At 42.9% G+C, this 20,902-nt stretch overlaps 1 protein-coding gene and 2 pseudogenes across 1 annotated transcript; all 3 read left to right on the forward strand.

Annotated features, from left to right (window-relative positions):
- The first annotated feature begins 3,156 nt into the window (after positions 1-3,156).
- Positions 3,157-4,545, forward strand: LOC114079789 (elongation factor 1-alpha 1 pseudogene; annotated as a pseudogene).
- A 5,552-nt stretch (positions 4,546-10,097) lies between these two features.
- On the forward strand, positions 10,098-10,997 carry LOC139702758 (vomeronasal type-1 receptor 1-like; annotated as a pseudogene).
- A 2,222-nt stretch (positions 10,998-13,219) lies between these two features.
- LOC114079748 (zinc finger protein 416-like) lies at positions 13,220-20,697 on the forward strand. The gene is made up of 4 exons (XM_027921130.2): positions 13,220-13,317; positions 13,845-13,883; positions 16,242-16,368; positions 18,599-20,697. Exons 1-4 carry the CDS (start codon positions 13,285-13,287, stop codon positions 20,173-20,175), a joined length of 1,776 nt encoding a protein of 591 aa, XP_027776931.2. The 5' UTR covers positions 13,220-13,284; the 3' UTR covers positions 20,176-20,697.
- The last annotated feature ends 205 nt before the right edge of the window (positions 20,698-20,902 follow it).

Consider the following 20,902-nt stretch of genomic DNA (forward strand, 5'->3'; position numbering starts at 1 on the left):
AATGTCCAATTTATCCTAGTATTCTTCCTACCTACATATCTCCTCCTTTCCTTTCATTCCCTTCTGCCTAATTCTTCAGGCCTCTGAACCAACAAGCAAAGACAGGAGTTACCATGCTGACCAGGGGAGTTGGTCTTGACTCACAAGAGACACTGGACTATTAGACTGGAGGTATGGAAGAGTAAGTCCCATTGGGCTTCTTTATATTAATGTGCCTGGCTAAGGGCGATGAAAAACTGTGGCAACGTCAGCAGGCAGGATTAGGAATCGCCTGAACAATTCAGAACTGGAGCTGTTGGTCACACTATGAGGTCAATAGCTTTAGCACCACAGATACTTGCAGAAGGCAAAGAAAACATGGAGCGCATTGTGGAGGCAAGTAGTTTCAAATAACTTCTGCAACTGTGCAGCCTTTGTTTACCAAAGTGACAAATGTAGTTGTCATGAGTTTTTACTCCTTATGTTGCCTTGAGTGTGTGTGTGTGTGTCTGTGTGTGTGTGTGTGTGCTTAGAAAATCTCTGTGTTCTCTTTCCTCTCTTATTCCCTTATCATGTAGCATAAGGTGCACTGACTTAGTATTGTAGCTGTCAGTATTGTTAAAATGTCACTCAACGCTCTACCTCCTCCTGGGAAAAGAGGTAAGGCATTTTGCCTTGTATCTTGTTGAAGGAATTACAAGCTTGTGACTGGCTTTATTTTGGATATTAAGTTTGGTTTAGGGAGAGGAGAATGGGAGCCACTTTGACAATGTTTGGACATACGATGGTGAGTTTTGTGTCTTAACTTGACAGTGCCACAGGATGCCCAGATATTTGGTCAGACAATCAGGTTGTGGACGAATGAGTTAACATTTGAATAAGTAAAGAAAAATGCCCTTCCCAATGTTGGTGGGCCTTGATCAGTTGAAAGCCTGAGGAGAACATGAACACAAACCCTCCCATGGCTAAATGGGAACACCTCCTCATGACTGCCCTGCCTTGTACATCAGCTCTTTCCTTCCTTTGGACTCAAACAGAAACACTGGCTCTCTCAGTCTTCATCCTGCTGCCATTCACAATGAACACTCCCCCACACATGGCTTTCTTGAAGATGGCAGATCTTTGGACTTCTCACTCCCCATAGTTTCATGAGCCAATTCCTTATAATAAATAAGTAATTAAACTTCCAGACACATACACAGAGACTCACACGTGTTGGTTCTGTTTCTCTGGGGAATACTGACAATATTTGGGCTTTTATAATGCTCCTTCCACTGTCTTTTTTCCCCACATTGAAGTACATCCTCTGGAACAATTATCATTGTGTAAAAACTGCATGCATTTCCCAGTGGCACATCCTATTGAAATAAGCAAACAGGAACTTCAGAGAGGATCAACCAGCAAACACCAGCTGAAGCAAGTGACCAAGGTTAATATCGATAGTCCTAAATATGAGCACCTTGTCTCTCCAAGATGGCCCACTGGGAAAGGTGCATTTCTTCTGGAGCATTCTGGAAAAATATGCATAACATCAACCCATCCATGACAAAAATGTCATATATCCCAACTTGAAGGACCTTCTACAAATCACTGGACCATTGTTCTTCAAGAAGTTAAAGTGTCACAAAAGCCAGTGAAAACCAACAAATTGTCATGAACTTGAGACTAAGGAGCATCCTGGTTGGATTCTGGACCAGAAAAAGGACATTAGTGGAAACCTGAGGAACTCGAAAGAGAGTTTATAGTTCATGTCAGGTGTTGTATCAAGACTGATTTCCTACTTCTGATGATTGTTGATGGCACATAAAATATTAACTTTAGGGCAAACTGGTGAAGTACATACAAAATCTCTCTATATTATATCTTGCAACTTTACTATAAGTCTAACATTATTTTAAATTTTAACAAATACCATAAAATGAGAGCTAAATAGTTGGAGGATATGTTGATTAGCTTGGTTTAAGCATTACATATGGTATACATATATAGCAACATGTCACATTGTACCCTATAAATGTGTACAACTGTGATTAGTCAATCAATAATGTTAACACTAAGATTTATTTTCAAAATTCTAATTAATTTGAAAATGAGGTATAACATATAATGATCAACACACAGGTCATGGGAACAATGTAGAAATAGATCAGATACATGTACACATGAATTCATGGATTATTAAGATGTCAGCATAATTTATATGAAAATGTGCTGAGATAATCTGATATCCATAAGTGAAAATTGGACTTTTCCTTTAAAAAATGAAAAGTATTCTAGACTTATTATAAGAGCTATATTATGAGATATTCAAATAAAAACTAGGAGAAACTTTCTCATATCTTAGGCTAGTGATTACTCCTAAATAGAATTGGAAAATGACAGTGAAAAATTATATTTGTATACATTAAATTTCATGAAAAATTAAAATTTGCTCTTCCCAAGAGAATCAGCACAATGAGAAAGTTAGTTAGGAGAAAAGATTTTCAAATTATACTTCTGACAATTTAGTTGTATAGAGAGTATGTAAAGAGCATGTGCATGCAGTCAGCTTTAAAAATTTCATAAGACCCAGATGCTCAGGAGGCTGAAGCAGGAGAATTCCAAGTTCCAGGCCAGCCTGGGCAATTTATTGCGAACTTATCTGAAAATAAAGTCTGTTTGTTTAATAAAAGAGCTGGAGGTGTAGCTCAGTGGTAGAGTCCTCTGAATTCAGTTCCCACCAAAATAATAAGAAATAGTAAAAATTCAAGATATGAACATATTCATATTCAAGAATGTTCTTTTATTTCCAAATGGCACATAAGCACATGAATACATGCTTGACATCATTATTCATTACAAGAATTAACATTAAAGCCACGGCAGGATAGTATGATATGCTCACCAGCACATGCAAAATTAGGGGAAAGACTGACAGTACCAGCTGGTGCAGATGTGGAGAAATTAAAGTGGTCAAACATGGCTGGCAGAAGGGAGAAACTATGCATCCAATTTACAAAAGTGTTTGGACCTTTCTTGTACAGGCAAATACGTACCTGCCATATGATGCTACAGTCTCACCACTAGATTCTTACCCTAAAGAAATCATCATCATTAGTCAAGGTAAGTTCCCTTTTTTGCAATGGGTTTTCCGCCAGAACACAGGTGTTGTGAAAACCCCGCTAAATGAAGGCCAAAATGGGAAAGGAAAAGACTCACATCAACATCGTTGTCATTGGACATGTAGATTCGGGCAAGTCCAACACTACTGGCCATCTGATCTACAAATGTGGAGGGATCGACAAAAGAACCATTGAAAATTTTGAGAAGGAAGCTGCTGATATGGGAAAGGGCTCCTTCAAGTATGTCTGGGTCTTGGATAAACTGGAAGCTGAACGTGAGCATGGCGTCACCATTGACATCTCCCTGTGGAAATTTGAGACCAGCAAGTATTATGTGACTATCATTGACGCCCCAGGACACAGCGACTTTGTCAAAAACATGATTACAGGCACATCTCGGGCTGACTGTGCTTTCCTGATTGTTGATGTTGCTGTTGGTGAATTTGAAGCTGGTATCTCCAAAAATGGGCAGACCCATGAGCATGCCCTTCTGGCCTACACACTGGGTGTGAAAACAACTAATCATGGTGTTAGCAGAATGGATTCCACTGAGCCACCCTACAGTCAGAAGAGATATGAGGAAATCGTCAAGGAAGTCAGCACCTACATGAAGAAAATTGGCTACAACCCTGACACAGTAGCATTTGTGCCAATTTCTGGTTGGAATGGTGACAACATGTTGGAGCCAAGTGCTAATATGCCTGGGTTCAAGGGATGGAAAGTCACCCGTAAAGAGGGCAGTGCCAGTGGAACCACATTGCTTGCAGCTTTAGATGGCATCCTGCCACCAACTCGTCCAACTGACAAGCCTTTGCGTCTGCCCCTCCAGGATGTCTACAAAATTGGTGGCATTGGTTCTGTCCCTGTGGGCCGAGTGGAGACTGGTGTTCTCAAGCCTGGCATGGGTCCCCTTTGCTCCAGTCAATGTCACAACTGAAGTAAAGTCTGTTGAGATGCACCATGAAGCTGTGAGTGAAGCTCTTCCTGGAGACAATGTGGGCTTCAATGTCAAGAACGTGTCTGTCAAAGATGTGCGCCGTGGCAGTGATGCTGGTGTCAGCAAAAATGACCCACCTATGGAAGCAGCTGGTTCCACTGCCCAGGTGATGACCTGAGCCATCCAGGCCAAATCAGTGCTGGCTCTGCTCCTGTTCTGGACCGTCACACAGCTCACATGGCTGGCAGGTTTGCCGAGCTGAGAGAAAAGATGGATCGCCGTTCAGGTAAGAAGCGGGAAGACGGCCCTGAATTCTTGACATCTGGTGATGCTGCCACCGTTGATTGGTTCCAGGAAAGCCCAGGGTGCCGAGAGCTTCTCTGACCCTCCTCCTCTGGGTCGCTTTGCTGTTCGTGGTCTGAGGCAGACAGTTGCTGTGGGTGTCATCAAAGCAGTGGACAAGAAGGCTGCTGGGCTGGCAAGGTCACCAAGTCTGCCCAGAGAGCTCAGAGGGCTAAAGGGATATGACCCCTGCCCCCTGCCCCCCAGGCTTAAAGAGGGGTGAAGAACAGCCTCAGAAGGGTGTGTCTCAACTGGCCATTCAGGTTTGACAGTAAAAGACTGGTTAATGATAACTACGCATCGTTCGACCTTCAGAAGGAAAGGAAATGTCTTGTAGACCATTTTGGTCTTTGTGTGTGGCAGTTTTAGGTTATGAGTTTTTAAAATCAGTACTTTTTAATGGAAACAACTTGACCAAAAATCTGTCACAGAATTTTGAGACCCATTAAAACAAAAAGTTTAATGAGGAAAAAAAAGGTAAGTTGGTCCCAGATATTTTCTCAATTATTGTGGAGAACCACATTTCAATATTAATTGCTTTGGGTGCTTTGTACAATGTTGTTTTCCAAACATGATCTCAAGTCCCCACGCAGATGTTTATTGCCGCTGCAGTCACAGGTGAAATGCTAATTACTTCCCAAGAAGGAGGTGAGATCATGGAGTTGCAGTCATTTATTTCAGACTCAGATGCCCCTCCCCACTCCTGCGCAGACACTGCACTGACACCCACTGTGTGCACCTCAGATGCCACTTGGTAAGTATCTGTATTTTGTCAGATAAGTGTTTGATTTATAGGAGAATTCTATCACAGGAAATCCCCAGGAACAAAGGACGTGTGTGTGTGTGTGTGTGCTGTCTGTGGGTATAGTGTGTAGTTAGTATGTGCTCTGTTTTGTGGTGTGTGTGTGTGTGTAGTGTATAGTGTGTAGTGTGGTGTCTGTGTGTATAGTGTGTAGTTAGTATGTGCTCTGTTTTGTGGTGTGTGTGTGTGTGTGTGTAGTGTATAGTGTGTAGTGTGGTGTCTGTGGGTATAGTGTGTAGTTAGTATGTGCTCTGTTTTTGGTGTGTGTGCAGTGTGGTGTGTGTGCAGTGTGGTGTGTGTGTGTAGTGTATAGTGTGTAGTGTGGGGGTGTTGTGTGACTGGCCACAGGTATATTTCTGCACAAAGTGTGAAATCACTCTTTCCGAGAGCAGCTGTTGCATCTGGTGCCTTTCCTGCCTCCATCAGCCTGATCTCTCCCATCCCCGTCCCAGGTGTGGAGTCATTAAAGTACGCATGGCTAATGGGGGCTCACAAAAGAATTTTCAGGGACATCTTAGTCTTAAGGTGATATTATCACCCAGGCACGTAAGCAGATGTCCAACGTGCCTTGCCATTCTCATTCTCCTATTAATCTCCTGCTGTTTCTCCCCTAATCACAAGATTCATTTAAAAAAAAAAAAAAAAGCAACCTAAAAGGATAAAGATAAAAACAATAAAAATTCTAATTGGAGAACTTGTTTGATGAACATCACATCCTTCCCTCTGAAAGTAGGAATCACCTAGTTTAAATCATCCCTGTCTCCAAATGTTCTATGACAAAGGGATATAAGCTTTAATCTATGTTGTATTTCAAGCATCACCATGTTTATGCAATTCACAGATTTGCAGGTTCCTAAGTGTTTTCTCTAGCCCTGGGAAACATGGATTCCCAAACCAGGACTTCATACTTGAGCAGACTTAAATTCATTTCATAAAGTCTTTTTCACATGATTCCTGCAGTTTACCTTTCCCCCCCTTTTTAGTTTATTGCTCTAATTTCATTACCTATTTTTTGAGAGAGAGAGAGAGAGAGAGAGAGAGAATTTTTTAATATTTATTTTTTAGTTTCCCGGCGGACACAACATCTCTGTTTGTATGTGGTGCTGAGGATCGAACCCGGGCCGCACGCATGCCAGGCGAGTGCGCTACTGCTTGAGCCACAACCCCAGCCCTCATTACCTATTTTTAATTCCACTTATCACACCCCAAATTTCTCTTTTCAATATTTACTGGAATTTCAAATATTACAAAATGTTAAATTTGAATCTAAAAGCTAATATTCTGGTTGCTGGGGATATGGCTCAGCTGCACAGAGCTGGCCTCACATGCACAAGGCCCTGGGTTCAATCTGCAGCACTGAAAAAAACCAGAACTTTGCTGTAAGATCCTTAAGAAATCAACAAAGGTGTGAATGTGAGGTGCATGTTTACTCAGATACTCTTCCCCACACCTGTTCCCCTTGCTAGCCAGAGAGGTCACAATGCTTCACTGTTGGGGATCTTGGCCACCACTTCATAATCACCCAGGAAGTTCCCTGCAGACTGAATTCTCCTTCTGTCTTCTCCTGTGAGAGGTGCTAATCAGTGTCCCTGGGGTGTGACCACTACCCACACTTCTCTTTGTCCTATCATCACTAGTCCAGTCCTTGACCAAAAGTGATGTCTCCCCCAAACTCACACATAAACTGTTCTCTTTATCCCATTTGTTGAGATTTGATTGCAATATTTTTGCAAATGATTTAATTTTTTCAATGTTAAATTGCATGATTTTTCTGGAAAATTAATTTAGCGAAATTTTATGAATTGGCAATCTGAATGATCTTCAAAAAACCTCTGTAAGTATGCAGTGTTCTGTATCTTTTCAGACTACAATCAGCTGCGCCACAAGACAGGACACTGGAAAGGTACAAGTTAACTGTACTCACACAGGTCCTAGAGAAACAGTCACTTCATGTGCAAGGGCCCACACTGGGGAGTCCCACAGGAGGGGTTTGCCCAAGCAGGTGGGAGAGTGAGGAAAACTTTCTATTATAAAAAGTACAAATATCGGGCTGGGGATGTGGCTCAAGCGGTAACGCGCTCACCTGGCATGCCCGGGGCGCTGGGTTCAATCCTCAGCACCACATAAAATAAAAATAAAAAATAAAGATGTTGTGTCTGATGAAAAAACTGAAAAATAAATATCAAAAAATTTTCTCTCTCTCAAAAAAAAAGGTACAAATATCACCAGATGTGGTGCCACATGCCTGTAATTCCAGCAATGAGAGAGGCTGAGGCAGGAGGATTGGAAGGTCCAGGCCAGTCTTGGCAACTTGGCAAGGCCATAAGGAACTTAGCAAGACCCTGTCTGAAAATAAAAAATAAAAAGTGTTGGGGATGTACCTGATAGTGGAACATCTCTGGTTCCTGTCCCAGTACCAAAAGAAAAAAAGTTACATTTTATGAAAACACCAAAAACTTTTGGGACATCAGGTTTGACACAAGGTTAGTAATACTTTGCTAAGACAAAATTATGAAAAATATCCTGCGATATTTTTATCTGAGAGATTTTATATTATATATATTTATATCAAGTATTTATTATTTTCTTCTAAGATTAAAGCTAGAAATGTACCTCTAAAGTTTTAATTAAATCTTCACAGACTTCAGTGGTGATTATTGAACAAGCTTTCCCCCCAGGCCGTCATTCACTTCAACCATATATAAGTTCTTCTGAAGCTCTCTTATGTAAATATCTGCCAACCTAGGTCATTACAAGTTCTGTCACATTTTTAGTTTTTTCCAGTAGCAAACTGCAATTCTTATTATACTTTACACATAGTAAGTTATTTTCTTTAAACTGATTTTTAAATGTTTTGTCCTTTTGATATTCGTAGAGGAAATTAGGAAATGTTAACATTTTCATTGACATTTTATTTAATAAGGTACATATTAGTGTGCTTTGAATTACTAAAAATACTGGAAAGACATCTACCTAGGACAACAGATTTCTTTGCTATTATTTAAAATAAGTTCTATAATTTAAATACCACCTTTGGTTGTCATTCAATGTTTCCTTTGTATTACTTTATCAATCTGGCTCCAAAATCTCCCCCGTTTTACTAATGTATTTTTGCTTGTACATTTAAGATTATTGCTTACATAAAAGAAAAATTTCAACTGTCTTGACTTGTGACTATTCTAGATGATATTATTGATCTTAATAACATTTCCTGTTTCTAGAATGTTTCTCAAATGTGTATTTCAATTCTCAGTCATGGAAGTGGACATTCATCTCACGGCTGAGGTCTCTGTGTGGTAGAAATGACCATGCCAGAAGATAATTCAACCAGGCACCGCCAGCGTGATAGTATTTTTCCTTCTTGACTTCAAACATCCTCATATTTCACCATCCAACAATGAAGCTTCAGTGCTTTTGGAAGAAGGAATTGTTCTGAGGAAGGCTCTCTAAAAACGATCTTGAAACTTCTATTATTTTATCTTTTATACGTGATGGTAAATATTTTGAAGTGTGATACATTCTTACCCCAAACAGAAATTTCTTAACATGAAATAGCATCTATAGAGCTATAGGTAGGATAGAGGATTAGCATTCCCTCCATTGATTTTCACAAGAATGCATGGGTTTTCCCAACATCTCCCAGCATAAACCTTATCAGTTACTGTCATGTCACTTCTACCGTATGCGGCTCGGTTATGAGCATCAATCCTTCAGAGTGACTATTACCTAATTTTGTACAATGGTAGTTTCTTCCTATGGTCCTGAGTCTACTTCAAGTGACCTCAGCTTTCTCTCAATTTCCTCACATCCCTTATTTGATCAGATTTTCCAAAAGAATCTTGGAAAGTTTCTGCTCTAGATCTGAAATAAACTGCCTTCACCCTCAAAGACACTTCTTTCTTATACTGAGAAATTTTAGAGACCAAAACCTGGTTGCTAGAAATAGGCATTGGTATTTGGTTGCCTATAATTTCTACAGTTTTTCAATGTAGAAAGGAAGGAGAGTATATATTTTTATGCATTTACTTACAAATTGATGTAATATTTATTTGTGCGTATGTGTGTTTCAGGGGCAAGAATGTAGCTCAGAGTAAATGAGAGTCCCTGAGTTTGATCTCTAGTACAAAACATTTTCTTAAATAAGTTAATATTGAATGTTTCTATCAAATGGAGGTTTTATTTATATTACCACTCACTTTCTCTTACATTGAAAGTCTTATTTTCCACTTAAATTAATATATTTGTTTCAAAAATACATCAACCCTTTTGTAAAATATATAAGCAAAATTTAAGCTTTATTGACAGATAATTTTGCCTCTAGGATATACAGTTGAAATGATATATTTTTCAATTCACTTGAAGTATTTCATTTTCACAGAGGTCACCAACTGAATATTTGCTCTTCTTTCCACTTTTCAATTTTGTGTTTTTAAAACATTTAATTTGATTCAACCATGTTTACTATATGAAATATTTATTTTGCAAAAATAAAGCCACTATTTTAGAAGATTTTCTTCTAAATCTGTATGTATTCTGTTCCTGTATTTTTATTTCTCCACATATGTGGAAAAACTTTGGCATACTTCATACATAATTTTTTTACTTGGCTTTTCATTTCAAAAAGCAATCAGTTAGTAAATCAGAGTATACAGATCTTCCCCACTCAGTTTACAGGTGTTATCTGCTGTGCAGATGAACCATAATGCATTCACCTACTTCCTGTGGGATGACATTTAAACTGCTTCCAAGTAGAACTTTCAAGAACACCTTCTGAATCCACAGGCACACATACTTAATGCTTACTTAAACTTAGAAAATATTTATTAGGTTTAGCAGTAAAGGTTACTGGGCAAGATGATGGTAATATTTCTTTTTGTTTGTCTAACTACCCATTCCTTTATTCCAATCAAAATCACTGTACCAAGCATGCAATGTGATGGCTATTGTTAAGTTGGAAATTGGGGTTATCTTCCTTATTCAGATGGGAGTGGGAGTCCTTGGAAATATCTCCCTCCTTTGTCTTTATAACTTCACTTTGCTCACTGGACACAATGTAAAACCCACAGACATGGTCCTCCACTAACTGGTATTAGCCAATTCCATGGTACTTTTCTCCAGAGGGATCCCTCAGACAGTGGCAGCTTTTGGACTGAACTACTTCCTGGATGAAGCTGGATGTAAACTTCTCTTCTATTTTCACAGAGTAGCCAGAGGGGTCTCCCTCAGCACCACCTGCTTCCTCAGTGGTTTCCAGGCCATAAAACTTTACCCCAATTTCTCCAAGTGGCTGGAGCTCAGAATGAAATCCCCAAGGTGCATTGCCTTCAGTTGTTTTCTCTTCTGGATCCTGCAACTGTTGATAAATATATTTGTTCCTATCAAAGTGATTGGTCCAATGAACAGCAAAAATTTAAGTGTAAAAATAAATCATGGATACTGTTCCTCACTTAATCCAGATAGCTTTAAAAAGTTTCTAGTTGCATTCTTATTCTTCACAGTTGACTTCTTGTGTTTGGTCCTCATGGCCTGGGCCAGTGGATTTATGGTCCTTTTCCTGCACAGACACAGACAGCGAATGCCACACATTTACATCCATGGGCAGACTTTCAGACATTCCCCTGAGGGTCAAGTTACATGCACCATTTTGATCCTTGTGAGCTCCTTTTGCATCTTTTACTCTTTCTCTTCTGTCTTGCATGTTTGGATGACTCTTGCTGTAATCCCAGGTCAGTGGCTGGTGAATACCTCTATGATTTTGTCTTCATGTTTCCCAGCATTCAGTCCCTTGGTGCTCATTCACAGCGACACTCGTTTCTGTGGTTTCATGGACTGCTAACAAAGAAGCAACTTCTTCCATGTTCTCTACAGCTATTTCAGTCATCCCTTCTACTATACGTTAATGTTTAGGGCAATAAATTGCACATTCTTTATAGAAATGTGTCATTCTATGTAGAATGGGGCAGTTCAATCTTAGACATTGTAAGTCCTATAAGAGGCCTAAAATAAACTTTATGTGCATAAATAAATAAATACTACTCAAACTGCTCTAGCTTCAAAGGAAATATTCATGAATATGAAATAGTGTGATAGGGGAAAATATTCTGAGATTTGGAGAAAATCTCTGCTTGTGTGGTTTTTGTGCAGAGTGGTAAATGACATGTAATGTAAAATGCACCATTTTAATGAATTTCAAGAATACAATTCAATGGTGTTAAGTGAATTTGTAATGTTGTAAACCTACCATTACTATTTCCAACACATTTTTTGATCAACCCAAAAGAAAATGTGTATACATTAAGTGTAACTCTTTATTTCCTGTGCCCTCAGCCTCTGGTATCCTCTGTTTTTTGTCTCTCTGAGTTTGCCTATTCTAGATATTTCATAAAAGTGGAATAAAATATTTGTTATTTTGAATGTGACTAACACTTCTTAGAATATTTTTCAAAGTTCATCTTTGTTGTGTCGTATATAACTTTATCCCTTTTATGACTATTCCATTGTTTGAATGTATCATTTTTTTAAAATTCACAGATCTTTGATGGATACTTAGGTTGTTTCTACCTTTCAGACACTGTGAATAACGTTACCACGGCCCTGAGTGTACGGGTACCTGAATTCATGCTTTCAGTTCTTTAGAATGTGTAAACAAGGTCTCAGGTGGCAGTTTCTAAACTTTGAGGAACTGCTAGACTCTTTTCCACAATAGCTCTACCATTTCATATTCCCACTGCAGGTATATAAGGGTTCCAACTTCTCCGCATCCTTGATATTGTTTTTTGTTTGTTTTAGTAGCATTCTGATAGATGTGCAGAGGACCCTTGTGGTTTTGATTTGACTTTCCCTATTTTCAATATTCCCTCTCCTCATCAATTTGCCCTTCTCTTCTCACCTCCCATTAGGGACTTATACTTACTTTCTCAAAAGGGAAACTCTCTCTCCTCTATCACCTCCTTAAGGCCTATTCCATTTCCAGAGGTACCTGCGTATGTTCCCCACTGCTCATTCCAGATTTGCAGTTGAATCTCTCCTCCATCTGTCTCTCTTCCACTCCCCACAGGATGTCAGGGAAATCCAGATTTCTTCCAGGGACCAAACTCCACATAACAAATTGGATCTTCAACAGGACATGGAAACATGCTATTTTTTAAAAAGTAAATATATGACTTGAGTCTATCACTTGAGGGTCTTCTTCTCCCTTTATTGAGATCACAAAATCATTTCCCTAAACAGCTTTGAAACATTAAGTGCTGTTCTCTGCCGATTTTCACGTATCGAGGGCTGCGAGGGCTCTGGATTCACCCTTCAGGCTGACAAGCCGCGTGGGACCTCCGGGATGTTGGGCGGGAGATTGACGTCACTGTCCCCACTGCCAGCAGCAAGACCTCCCTGGCCAGCCTGGGCATCAGGCTCCACCTGAGCAGCCACGGGCGGTGGGCGGACTTGCTCCCTCCTGGAGGAGCAGCACCTCAAGCTTCTTTTCTGCCTTCCCTCGGCGTTTCTCGGTGGCCGTGTCTCACGGGGCGTCTCCCCACCCTCGAGGCTCTCTCCCAGAGCTTCTCCACTTTCCCTTTTGTGTCTGCAGATCAGCTTCTCAGGAGGAAGTCACTTCTGCCCCGGGCTGAGCTCAGCGCCTACATCCCAGGTCTGCTGCACCACGAGTGGACTCCGGCCCCGTCTCTGCTCCTGGACCCGCCCCCGAAACCCGCTAAGAAGCGCGAGCGAACGGCTGTTCGCCTGCGCACAGGGCGGACACGCCTCTCCGCGTCCACGTGGAAACTCTAGTAGAGACAACTTGGCCGCAGTCCCTTTAAGAAGTGCGAAGCCCCGCCCCGCTTTCCAAAGGCGGTGACGCTATCTCCCAGCGCCCCGCGAGGCCGATCGGCTGTGGTTCCCAGAGAGCCACGCAGACCGCCCTGCGGAGCGTGAGAACTACGTTACCCAGGATGCCACGCTAAGACCCGGCCAATGAGCGCTCGGCAGAGGGCGCCACCGCGTTTGTTCTGTAGCTCGGGGCGGGACTTCCGGCGTCGCTCCCGGAAGGTCGCAGTGATAGCTTTCCGGTTCCGCACGCTCCATCAGCTATAGGGGTCCTGGGTGGTCTTCGCGGCACAACGGCGAAGCCGATGGCTGTGGCCGCGCCTCAGGACACAGGCGGGGTAAGCGCCGCGTCCCCCGGGCCGCCCGAGTCCCGGATCCCCGAGGGGCTGCGCGGTCCTCCTGTGTCACTCCACCTTTCAGGTCTCCCTGTCCAGAACGACGCGGGGCTCAGGGGCGGGTCCCCACTTCCCAAGCTGGTGTCCAGGGTGTGGGAGAGCGTGACTGCCGAAGGGACTGGTTTCTATTTCACTAGGACGGTTGAGCCAGCAGCAATCAGGCGTTTCACCCTTGTCCTCAGGGTTTTGATAGCCAGGGAGGGTTGTGCCCAGAAGAGCGTGGTCTGCGTTAAGTTTTTCAAAGTTTCCAAACGCAACTCAAAGTTAGAACATCTGGAAAGGGGATAGCACCGAGGTGCAGCAAAGATGGAGTCCTAGTGCAAGTTCTCACCGTAGTTAACAGCACCCAGGTCTGGGGCACTGAGGCCACCCATGATGCAGTCATCCCCAGGGCTGGGCGGGGGGAAAAAGGAGGCCTGAGTCAGGGGAACCCCCACCATGGTCACTTGTCTCTCTTCCTCTTCTCACAGGCTCCTATGACTACAAAAACCCTTATGGACTTCGCACAGGTGAGTAGAGGGTGTGCCAGGACTTCCATGATTCTGATCCCACTCTGTCTCTCCATTTTTTAATGTTCTGGGGATCTTCTCATGTTACTTCTCTATTTCTTGGGTCCTGAGCAACTACATCAAGCCCAGGAATCACATGTCTAGACTAGGGGGTATCTGAAGTGGTTTCTTTTGCTGGAAACTAGTACAGTAGGGTGTGGAAGGTTGTCCCAAGTTTAGATAATTGGTGAGCAAATACTAGAACATAGGGCTGAGTTGTTGAGGAAAGCAGGGAGTTGAAAGCTAGAGAACAGGAATCACACTGTGATGGTTTTCTCAGATTTTCCGTGTCTCTTCTGGAGTGAGACAAGTAATGCAAGTTTTGGATTAGAAGATGGAGATTTCCTGTGGCTACAACATGGAGACCAGACTGTGGGTGTGAAGGGTGGGATAGGAGGAGCAAAGATAAGGCTACTGTAGCAGTCAGGTGAGAGCTAATAATGGCTGGACCAATGTGGTGGCCATGTAGTTGGTAGCTGTAGTTACCTATATCAGTCTTTTTAAGTAAGAAAGACCAGGTTTATAGATACTGAGGGTGAGAGATTCTTACTTAAGAATCTGTGGTTCATAGAAGTGGGGTGTTTGGGTCTAGTAGCTCCACTAAGCAGGATAAGTTCGTAGTAGGGTCAATAATTTGGAATATTCACAGTTTTATTTTGGGATATCTTTAGAGGCTGAGATATTTCAAAGAATAGTTAGTTTAGACCTCAAGTGGATAGTTAACCACACAGGACTAGAGCTTTTGGGAGGGTTTCAGGACACATCCAGAAGGTAGTGGTCAGTGTTTGTCCTGGGTGTAGCTTGGGTCACCATTAAAAGGGAATCCTGGTTTGCTGGTAATGCTATTAGGAGCCTGGGGACCCATGGGTGTGTCTTGTGCTTGGGTCCTTGGGTGGTAGTTGTGGGAGTCACAAAGATGTGGGAGAGAAGTGAAAGGTATGGGAGAGAGGATGGTCTGGCAGTTTGCCATGAAATCAGTGTGAAGGCCTAGGAGTAACTGAGGTACTGAAGCTAGGACTAATGCTTATTCAACATACTTTATATCCACAAGAATTTTGTAGAATCCGTGGTGTTTCTTTTGAGTTTCATAAATTAGCAGCATAAATTTTCATGAGGAGAGTTGGTATTCCTGAGGTGTAAGGCTACTGTGGCAGGCCATTGAATGAAGGTCAGGAGGAGAGGCAGGCAGTTCCTGGAGGCGGGGCACATCAAGTACAGCACAAGTGGAAGTGGGCTGTGGTTTCTGAAATCTGAGGCAGTTCTGGGTTGCTGAGGTTGAAACAAGGAGCTCAGCAGAGGAGCTGTTGTTGGGATGTGGCCTGAGTGTTCTTGAAGGATTCATGTGTTGGAATGTGAATCCCAGCCTCACTTATTAACAGTGGAAACAATCTGTGATGTTTAGAGGTTGAGCCTTTGGGAAGTGATTCGGGCTATGTAAAGTTGTTAGGATGTAGCCTGTGGTAGGATTCTGCTGGCTTTATAAGTAGAAAAGAGATTGCATAGACATGTGCATGTTTCCTGTGTCTTGTCATGTTATGCCCTGAGCTACTTGAGGAGACTGCCAGCAAGAAGGCCATCACAGATGAAGTGTTTAGACCTTGCACCTCCAGAAATATGAGCCCAAATGTCTTTCTTTATACAGTGGTTTGCCTCAAATATTTTGTTATGCTAGTAAAAATGGATTAATGTGGCCTGCAGAACAGGACAGGGACTGCCTCTGGCAGTGGGGACTATCAAAGCTCTGGGTAGTACTAGATCTTGTATCAACTTGCCAAGCTTTTTGGATGCCATGTTCTGAGTAATATGGTGAAACCAGAGAGATGCCTGCGGTATGGGACACAGGGGTGGAGGTGGCTGAGGAGCGAGGCTATATGAGAAGTGCGGTTCAAGGAGTGACGTTTACACTATGGGGATTGTGAGCTAAATGACTGATGGCCTGGCATTGAGGACATCAAAGATGATGAGCTCAAATTTGAGTCTGAGAGGCACAATCTTGGGACCCCAGGAAAATCACCTGGCTTTTGGGGATCTGGACCTATGTGTCAGGCCATTTAGCTGGTTCTCCCAGCCCACCTGCCTGGGGATGCTGAAGGAGGATAGTGACCATGGGACCAAGAGGAGAGTGTGGTGCCTGATGGTGCTGAAGGAGGACACAGTGACCACAGACCTTGAGGAGACGGTGAGACTCAATACCATTGATGTCTCCTCTGAGTTAGAAAGCAGGAAGGAAGACAAGCAAGGGAAGGCTGACTGGTAGGGAGGAGGAGTGGACTTGGGCTCCTAGGAGAGAAGCTGATTAAATTTTCCCCATCTTGGCAGGACTGTGTGACCTTTGAGGATGTGGCCATTTACTTCTCCCAGGAAGAGTGGGGGCTCCTTGATGAGGATCAGCGGGTACTGTACCTTGGTGTGATGTTGGAGAACTTTGCACTTGTAACCTCACTAGGTAAGACTCTTGCCCCCACCCCACTGTTTTGAGCTGGGCTCTATTTATCCACTTTCCCTCTAGCGGCAGTTCTGCCTTTTCCAGAGCCTGTGGAAATCCTCTCCACTGTCTTGGCACATGTGCATGGATGAGCTTGGTGCACTGCCACGAGAAGCCTTAGCTCTTGCTGCCCTGAAGTGCGCAGGGGAGGGTCTGGGCCTCAGGTATCTGGTGTCAGCTACAGAGTCAGCCTGACAGATCTCACCTGACTTTCTACTCCCTCTTTGGGTCACTATTCCCCAAGGTCTGCACCTCCTTCTGGATGACATTTCCTGTGGTCTGTAGTATGCTGTGTGGTTCTGGGCAGTGCTGCAGGATTACCTGGCCTGTCTTTCCTTTAGGACTTGCTTCACACAGGGAGAGCAAGTGAGAGCCCTGGTGGTGTCATAGGATGAACATGCCACACATCTCAGAGGACTCTGGGCCTTGATGAGTGGCCGCGAGGGAGTGTATGACATCCAGACTTTCTCCTCATAACCAGCAGCCTGTTTTCTAACCCTAACTAGCAGCCTGCCTGGTGTCTGCCAGAGTTTCGGAGCTGATGCCACTGGTCAGCCTTTGTTTCTGTCTACCTTCCTTTCCTTCCCCTGGGATTGAAGTCAGGGGAACTTAATCACTGAGCCACATACCTAGTCCCTTTTATATGATTTATTTAGAGACAGTGTCAAGTTGCTTAGGACCTTGCTTAGTTTCTGGGGCTGGCTTTGAACTTGCAGTCCTCCTGCCTCAGCCTCCTGAGCTGCTTGCACCACAGGCATGTGGCACCACTCCTGGCCCTTTTCCTTATCTTTGTTGATTTTTTGCTGACTCCTTATTTGTGGTCTCTGGCCTTTTGCCGCTCCCTCCTTTCTGTACTCCATGTGCCACATATCCTCTGCACTGCCTCCCAACACTGACCATTTGTGGTGAAGTTTGTGAACGTCAGTAAATATTCCTTTTTCCAATTGTACTTTCCTGGTTCTGGATGCTACTAGCCTTTGGGACAGCATGCACATGTCACCAGATGACAAAGGCTTGTCAAAGTCAGTGATGAGGAGTAGATTTGAGGCCCTGCCTCACCATCGTGTTGTGCAACTCAGCCTTGTGTTCTTTGTCTGGTGATAGCTCACCCTTTTTGATCTTTAGAGGCTCAATACTGCCCGGCAGCCACTGCTTCAAAATGCTTCCAGCTTTCTCATCCTCAGAACAATACAGTGTGGACTCATTCCTTGATATGTATGTGATAGGACCTCCTCTTTCTGTTTTAAAGTGTACTGCAGGATTTTAACTGATTGAGTTGACTGAGTGAGAGTTTAATGTCATTGATAGAATAATTTATTATTTAAAGTGGCAAGAGAATAGTACCATGATATATGGGCCTACATGAGAAGGTGCCCAGTGGTGAGGCCGAAGCAGAAGGGAAAAGACTAAACTATAGTCTTTATTGGACTTCCTGCCCAGTAGGTAGGGCATGGTAAATAGTTCAGGATGGGTACATTAATCATTGCAGTGGACCCTGGGATTAAGGGACTCTTGGCCATACTTGACTACTACCTGTCTTGGGGTGATTGGGGCAGAGGACTATGGCATACTGAAGTATCAAGGCCATATAGAAAATATAGTCTGCATTATGGACTCTGGATTGGTTATTTTGCATTTGAATGGTGTGATTCCATCTCAGACCTTTGGTAAGAATTGCCTTGCTCTCTTCCCCAGACAGCAAAATTTAGTTTGTTTTTAAATGGAAACTCATTCACTCTTGCCTCAGCTTCCCAAGTAACTGAGATTACAGGGGCATGCCATTGTGCAAGGCTTTCAGCAAAGCATTTTGCTTTGTTTTGTTCTGGTGATTAAACTCAGTGGCATTCTATTGTTGAGCTTCATTCACACCCCTTTTTATTACTTTAAGACAGGGTATTTCTAAGTTTCTTAGGCCAGCCTTGAACTTGTGATCCTTTTGCCTTAGCCTCCCAAATAATTAGGGTTGCGGGCATGTGCCACTACTCCTAGTCTTAGAAGTTTTTTAAAGTATCACAAAATCAGGCTGGGGGCATCGCTCAGTGGTAGAGCACTAGCATTTATGAGATCCTGTATTTGATCCTTAATACCACACATACAAAAGTCATATTATACAGGAAGTACTTTAAAACATGAGTAATGTACTCCCACTATGGTGTCAACATGTATTTCATTAGAATTTGTTTGCTTACAGTTTGTTGGCATGGAATGGAGGATGAAGAGATACCTTCTGAGCAGATTTCTGTAGGATTGTCACAAGGCAAGACTACAAAGGCAGGTGTATCTACCCAGGAGACTTATCCCTGTGAACTGTGTGTCCCAGTTCTGAAAGACCTTTTGCACCTGGCTGATCAACCTGGGCAGGAACCATACTTGACTGGGATATGTGCAAACCTTAACCAGGAGCAGAATTGTCACAGCTCAGAGATGTCCTTGAAGAGAGACTTGGGAAAAGCCTCATTTATGAAGAGCTGCAGAATCCAAGGGAAACCTGTAACTTGTGGGGATGTTAGAAAAAGCTTCTTGGCCACATTGGACTTTATCCAGCCCCAGTCTGTTCCCAACTGTGAGAGTCCAAATACAGTTACTGAGTGTGGGGAAGATCTTCATATTGGAATAAATCATTACAATTGGGGTGAATGCAGAAAAACTTCCAGCTACAAACATGCTCTTGTTCACCATCCAAGAGTCTACACTGGAAAAAGGCTTTATGAATCTACCAAATGTGGGAAAGCCTACTGCTGCAAGTACTCACTTATTCAGCTCCAGAGAGTCCATAATGGAGAGAGGCCTTATGAATGCAGTGAATGTGGGAAATCTTTCAGCCAGACCTCCCACTTGAATGACCACCGCAGAATCCACACTGGAGAGAGGCCTTATGAGTGTGGTCAGTGTGGGAAATCATTTAGTCAAAGAGCCACCCTCATTAAACATTACAGAGTGCACACTGGAGAAAGGCCTTATGAGTGTGGTGAATGTGGGAAATCTTTTAGCCAAAGCTCCAACCTCATTGAACACTGCAGAATTCACACTGGAGAAAGGCCTTATGAGTGTGATGAGTGTGGGAAAGCATTTGGGTCCAAATCCACTCTTGTTCGACACCAGAGAACTCACACGGGAGAAAAGCCTTATGAATGTAGCGAATGTGGGAAGTTCTTTACACAGAGCCACAGCCTACTTGAACACCAGATAATTCACACCGGAGCAAGGCCTTATGAGTGTGGACAGTGTGGTAAGTCATTTAGCCTAAAGTATGGCCTCATTCAACATCAGTTAATCCACAGTGGAGCTAGGCCTTTTGAGTGTGACCAGTGTGGAAAATCTTTTAGCCAAAGAGCCACCCTCAATAAACACCACAAGGTGCATACTGCAGAAAAGCCTTATGAGTGTGGGGAATGTGGGAAAGCCTTTATGTTCAAATCCAAACTCATTCGGCACCAGAGGACTCACACTGGAGAAAGACCTTTTGAGTGCGGTGAATGTGGGAAGTTCTTTAGACAGAGCTACACCCTTGTTGAACACCAGAAAATTCACACCGGCTTGAGGCCCTATGAATGTGGTCAGTGTGGAAAATCCTTTATCCAGAAGTCTGGCCTCATTCAGCACCAGGTGGTTCACACTGGAGAAAGACCATATGAGTGCGGCAAATGTGGGAAATCTTTTACACAGCACTCTGGCCTCATTCTTCATCGAAAATCTCACACCATGGAGAGGCCTCACAAAAGCAACAAATGTGAGGAAGCCTTCAGCCCAAGGTTTAACATCACTTAGCTCCTGAAAGTCCACACTTGAGAAAGGCCTTATACCTGCAGGAATTGTGCTATTTCTTTGGTCAGTATTAGGCCCTATGAGGGAACTGCCTGCCTGAAGTTGAACATCATACTTCCTAACACCCACACTGGGGTGAGAGTCCCACTCATTCAGGGACAGGTAAAGCTTACAGGAGCCTTTGTCAGAGTTAAATCACTGCCAGAAGGCATCTTCTACCACCTAACACAGTGTTCACTGGTCATCTGAGCTTGTAAAAGAAGGTACATGTTTGCTTATGACCAGGAGAAATTCTTGAACAACCTGGGCCTTCAAGGACAATTCTTTCTGCTTTCTGACTGATTAAAACATATATCTGACCTATTTTTTAACCAGGAGGAGCTGATCTGCAGTCTGCTAGAGTCTTCTAGGAATGGCTTACCTTACCTTCATGGAAAAGTTTTATCGGTCTCCCATTCACCAACATGAAATTTTCTTCATACTGTTCTAGCTTATGCATTAATAAATGCTTTATTATTTAATCTACCTATAGTCTTTGTGGTTCTATTCACAGTTTCTGATGAGAGGAGACAAAATTGAGCTCTGTGTGAATGATCAGTAGTTTTACAGAGCCCCCATTTTTAATATCTTAATACAGATATTATGAGTAAAAGTAATTATTATTTCTTACTCTAATTTGCTTTGCTGCCCAGGACCTAGAAAAACCTGCAGAACTGTATATAGTCTTATG

Source organism: Marmota flaviventris, chromosome 18 (genome assembly GCF_047511675.1).
Source record: "Marmota flaviventris isolate mMarFla1 chromosome 18, mMarFla1.hap1, whole genome shotgun sequence".
In the NCBI taxonomy this organism is placed as follows: Eukaryota; Metazoa; Chordata; class Mammalia; order Rodentia; family Sciuridae; genus Marmota; species Marmota flaviventris.

What these genes read in the sequence shown, in the direction of transcription:
- LOC114079748 (XM_027921130.2), top strand. Translation starts at nt 13,285, where the DNA reads ATGGCTGTGGCCGCGCCTCAGGACACAGGCGGG. An exon ending in CCCTTATGGACTTCGCACAG is followed by an intron (nt 13,884 to 16,241) that starts GTGAGTAGAGGG and finishes CCATCTTGGCAG; the next exon opens with GACTGTGTGACCTTTGAGGA. An exon ending in TGCACTTGTAACCTCACTAG is followed by an intron (nt 16,369 to 18,598) that starts GTAAGACTCTTG and finishes GTTTGCTTACAG; the next exon opens with TTTGTTGGCATGGAATGGAG.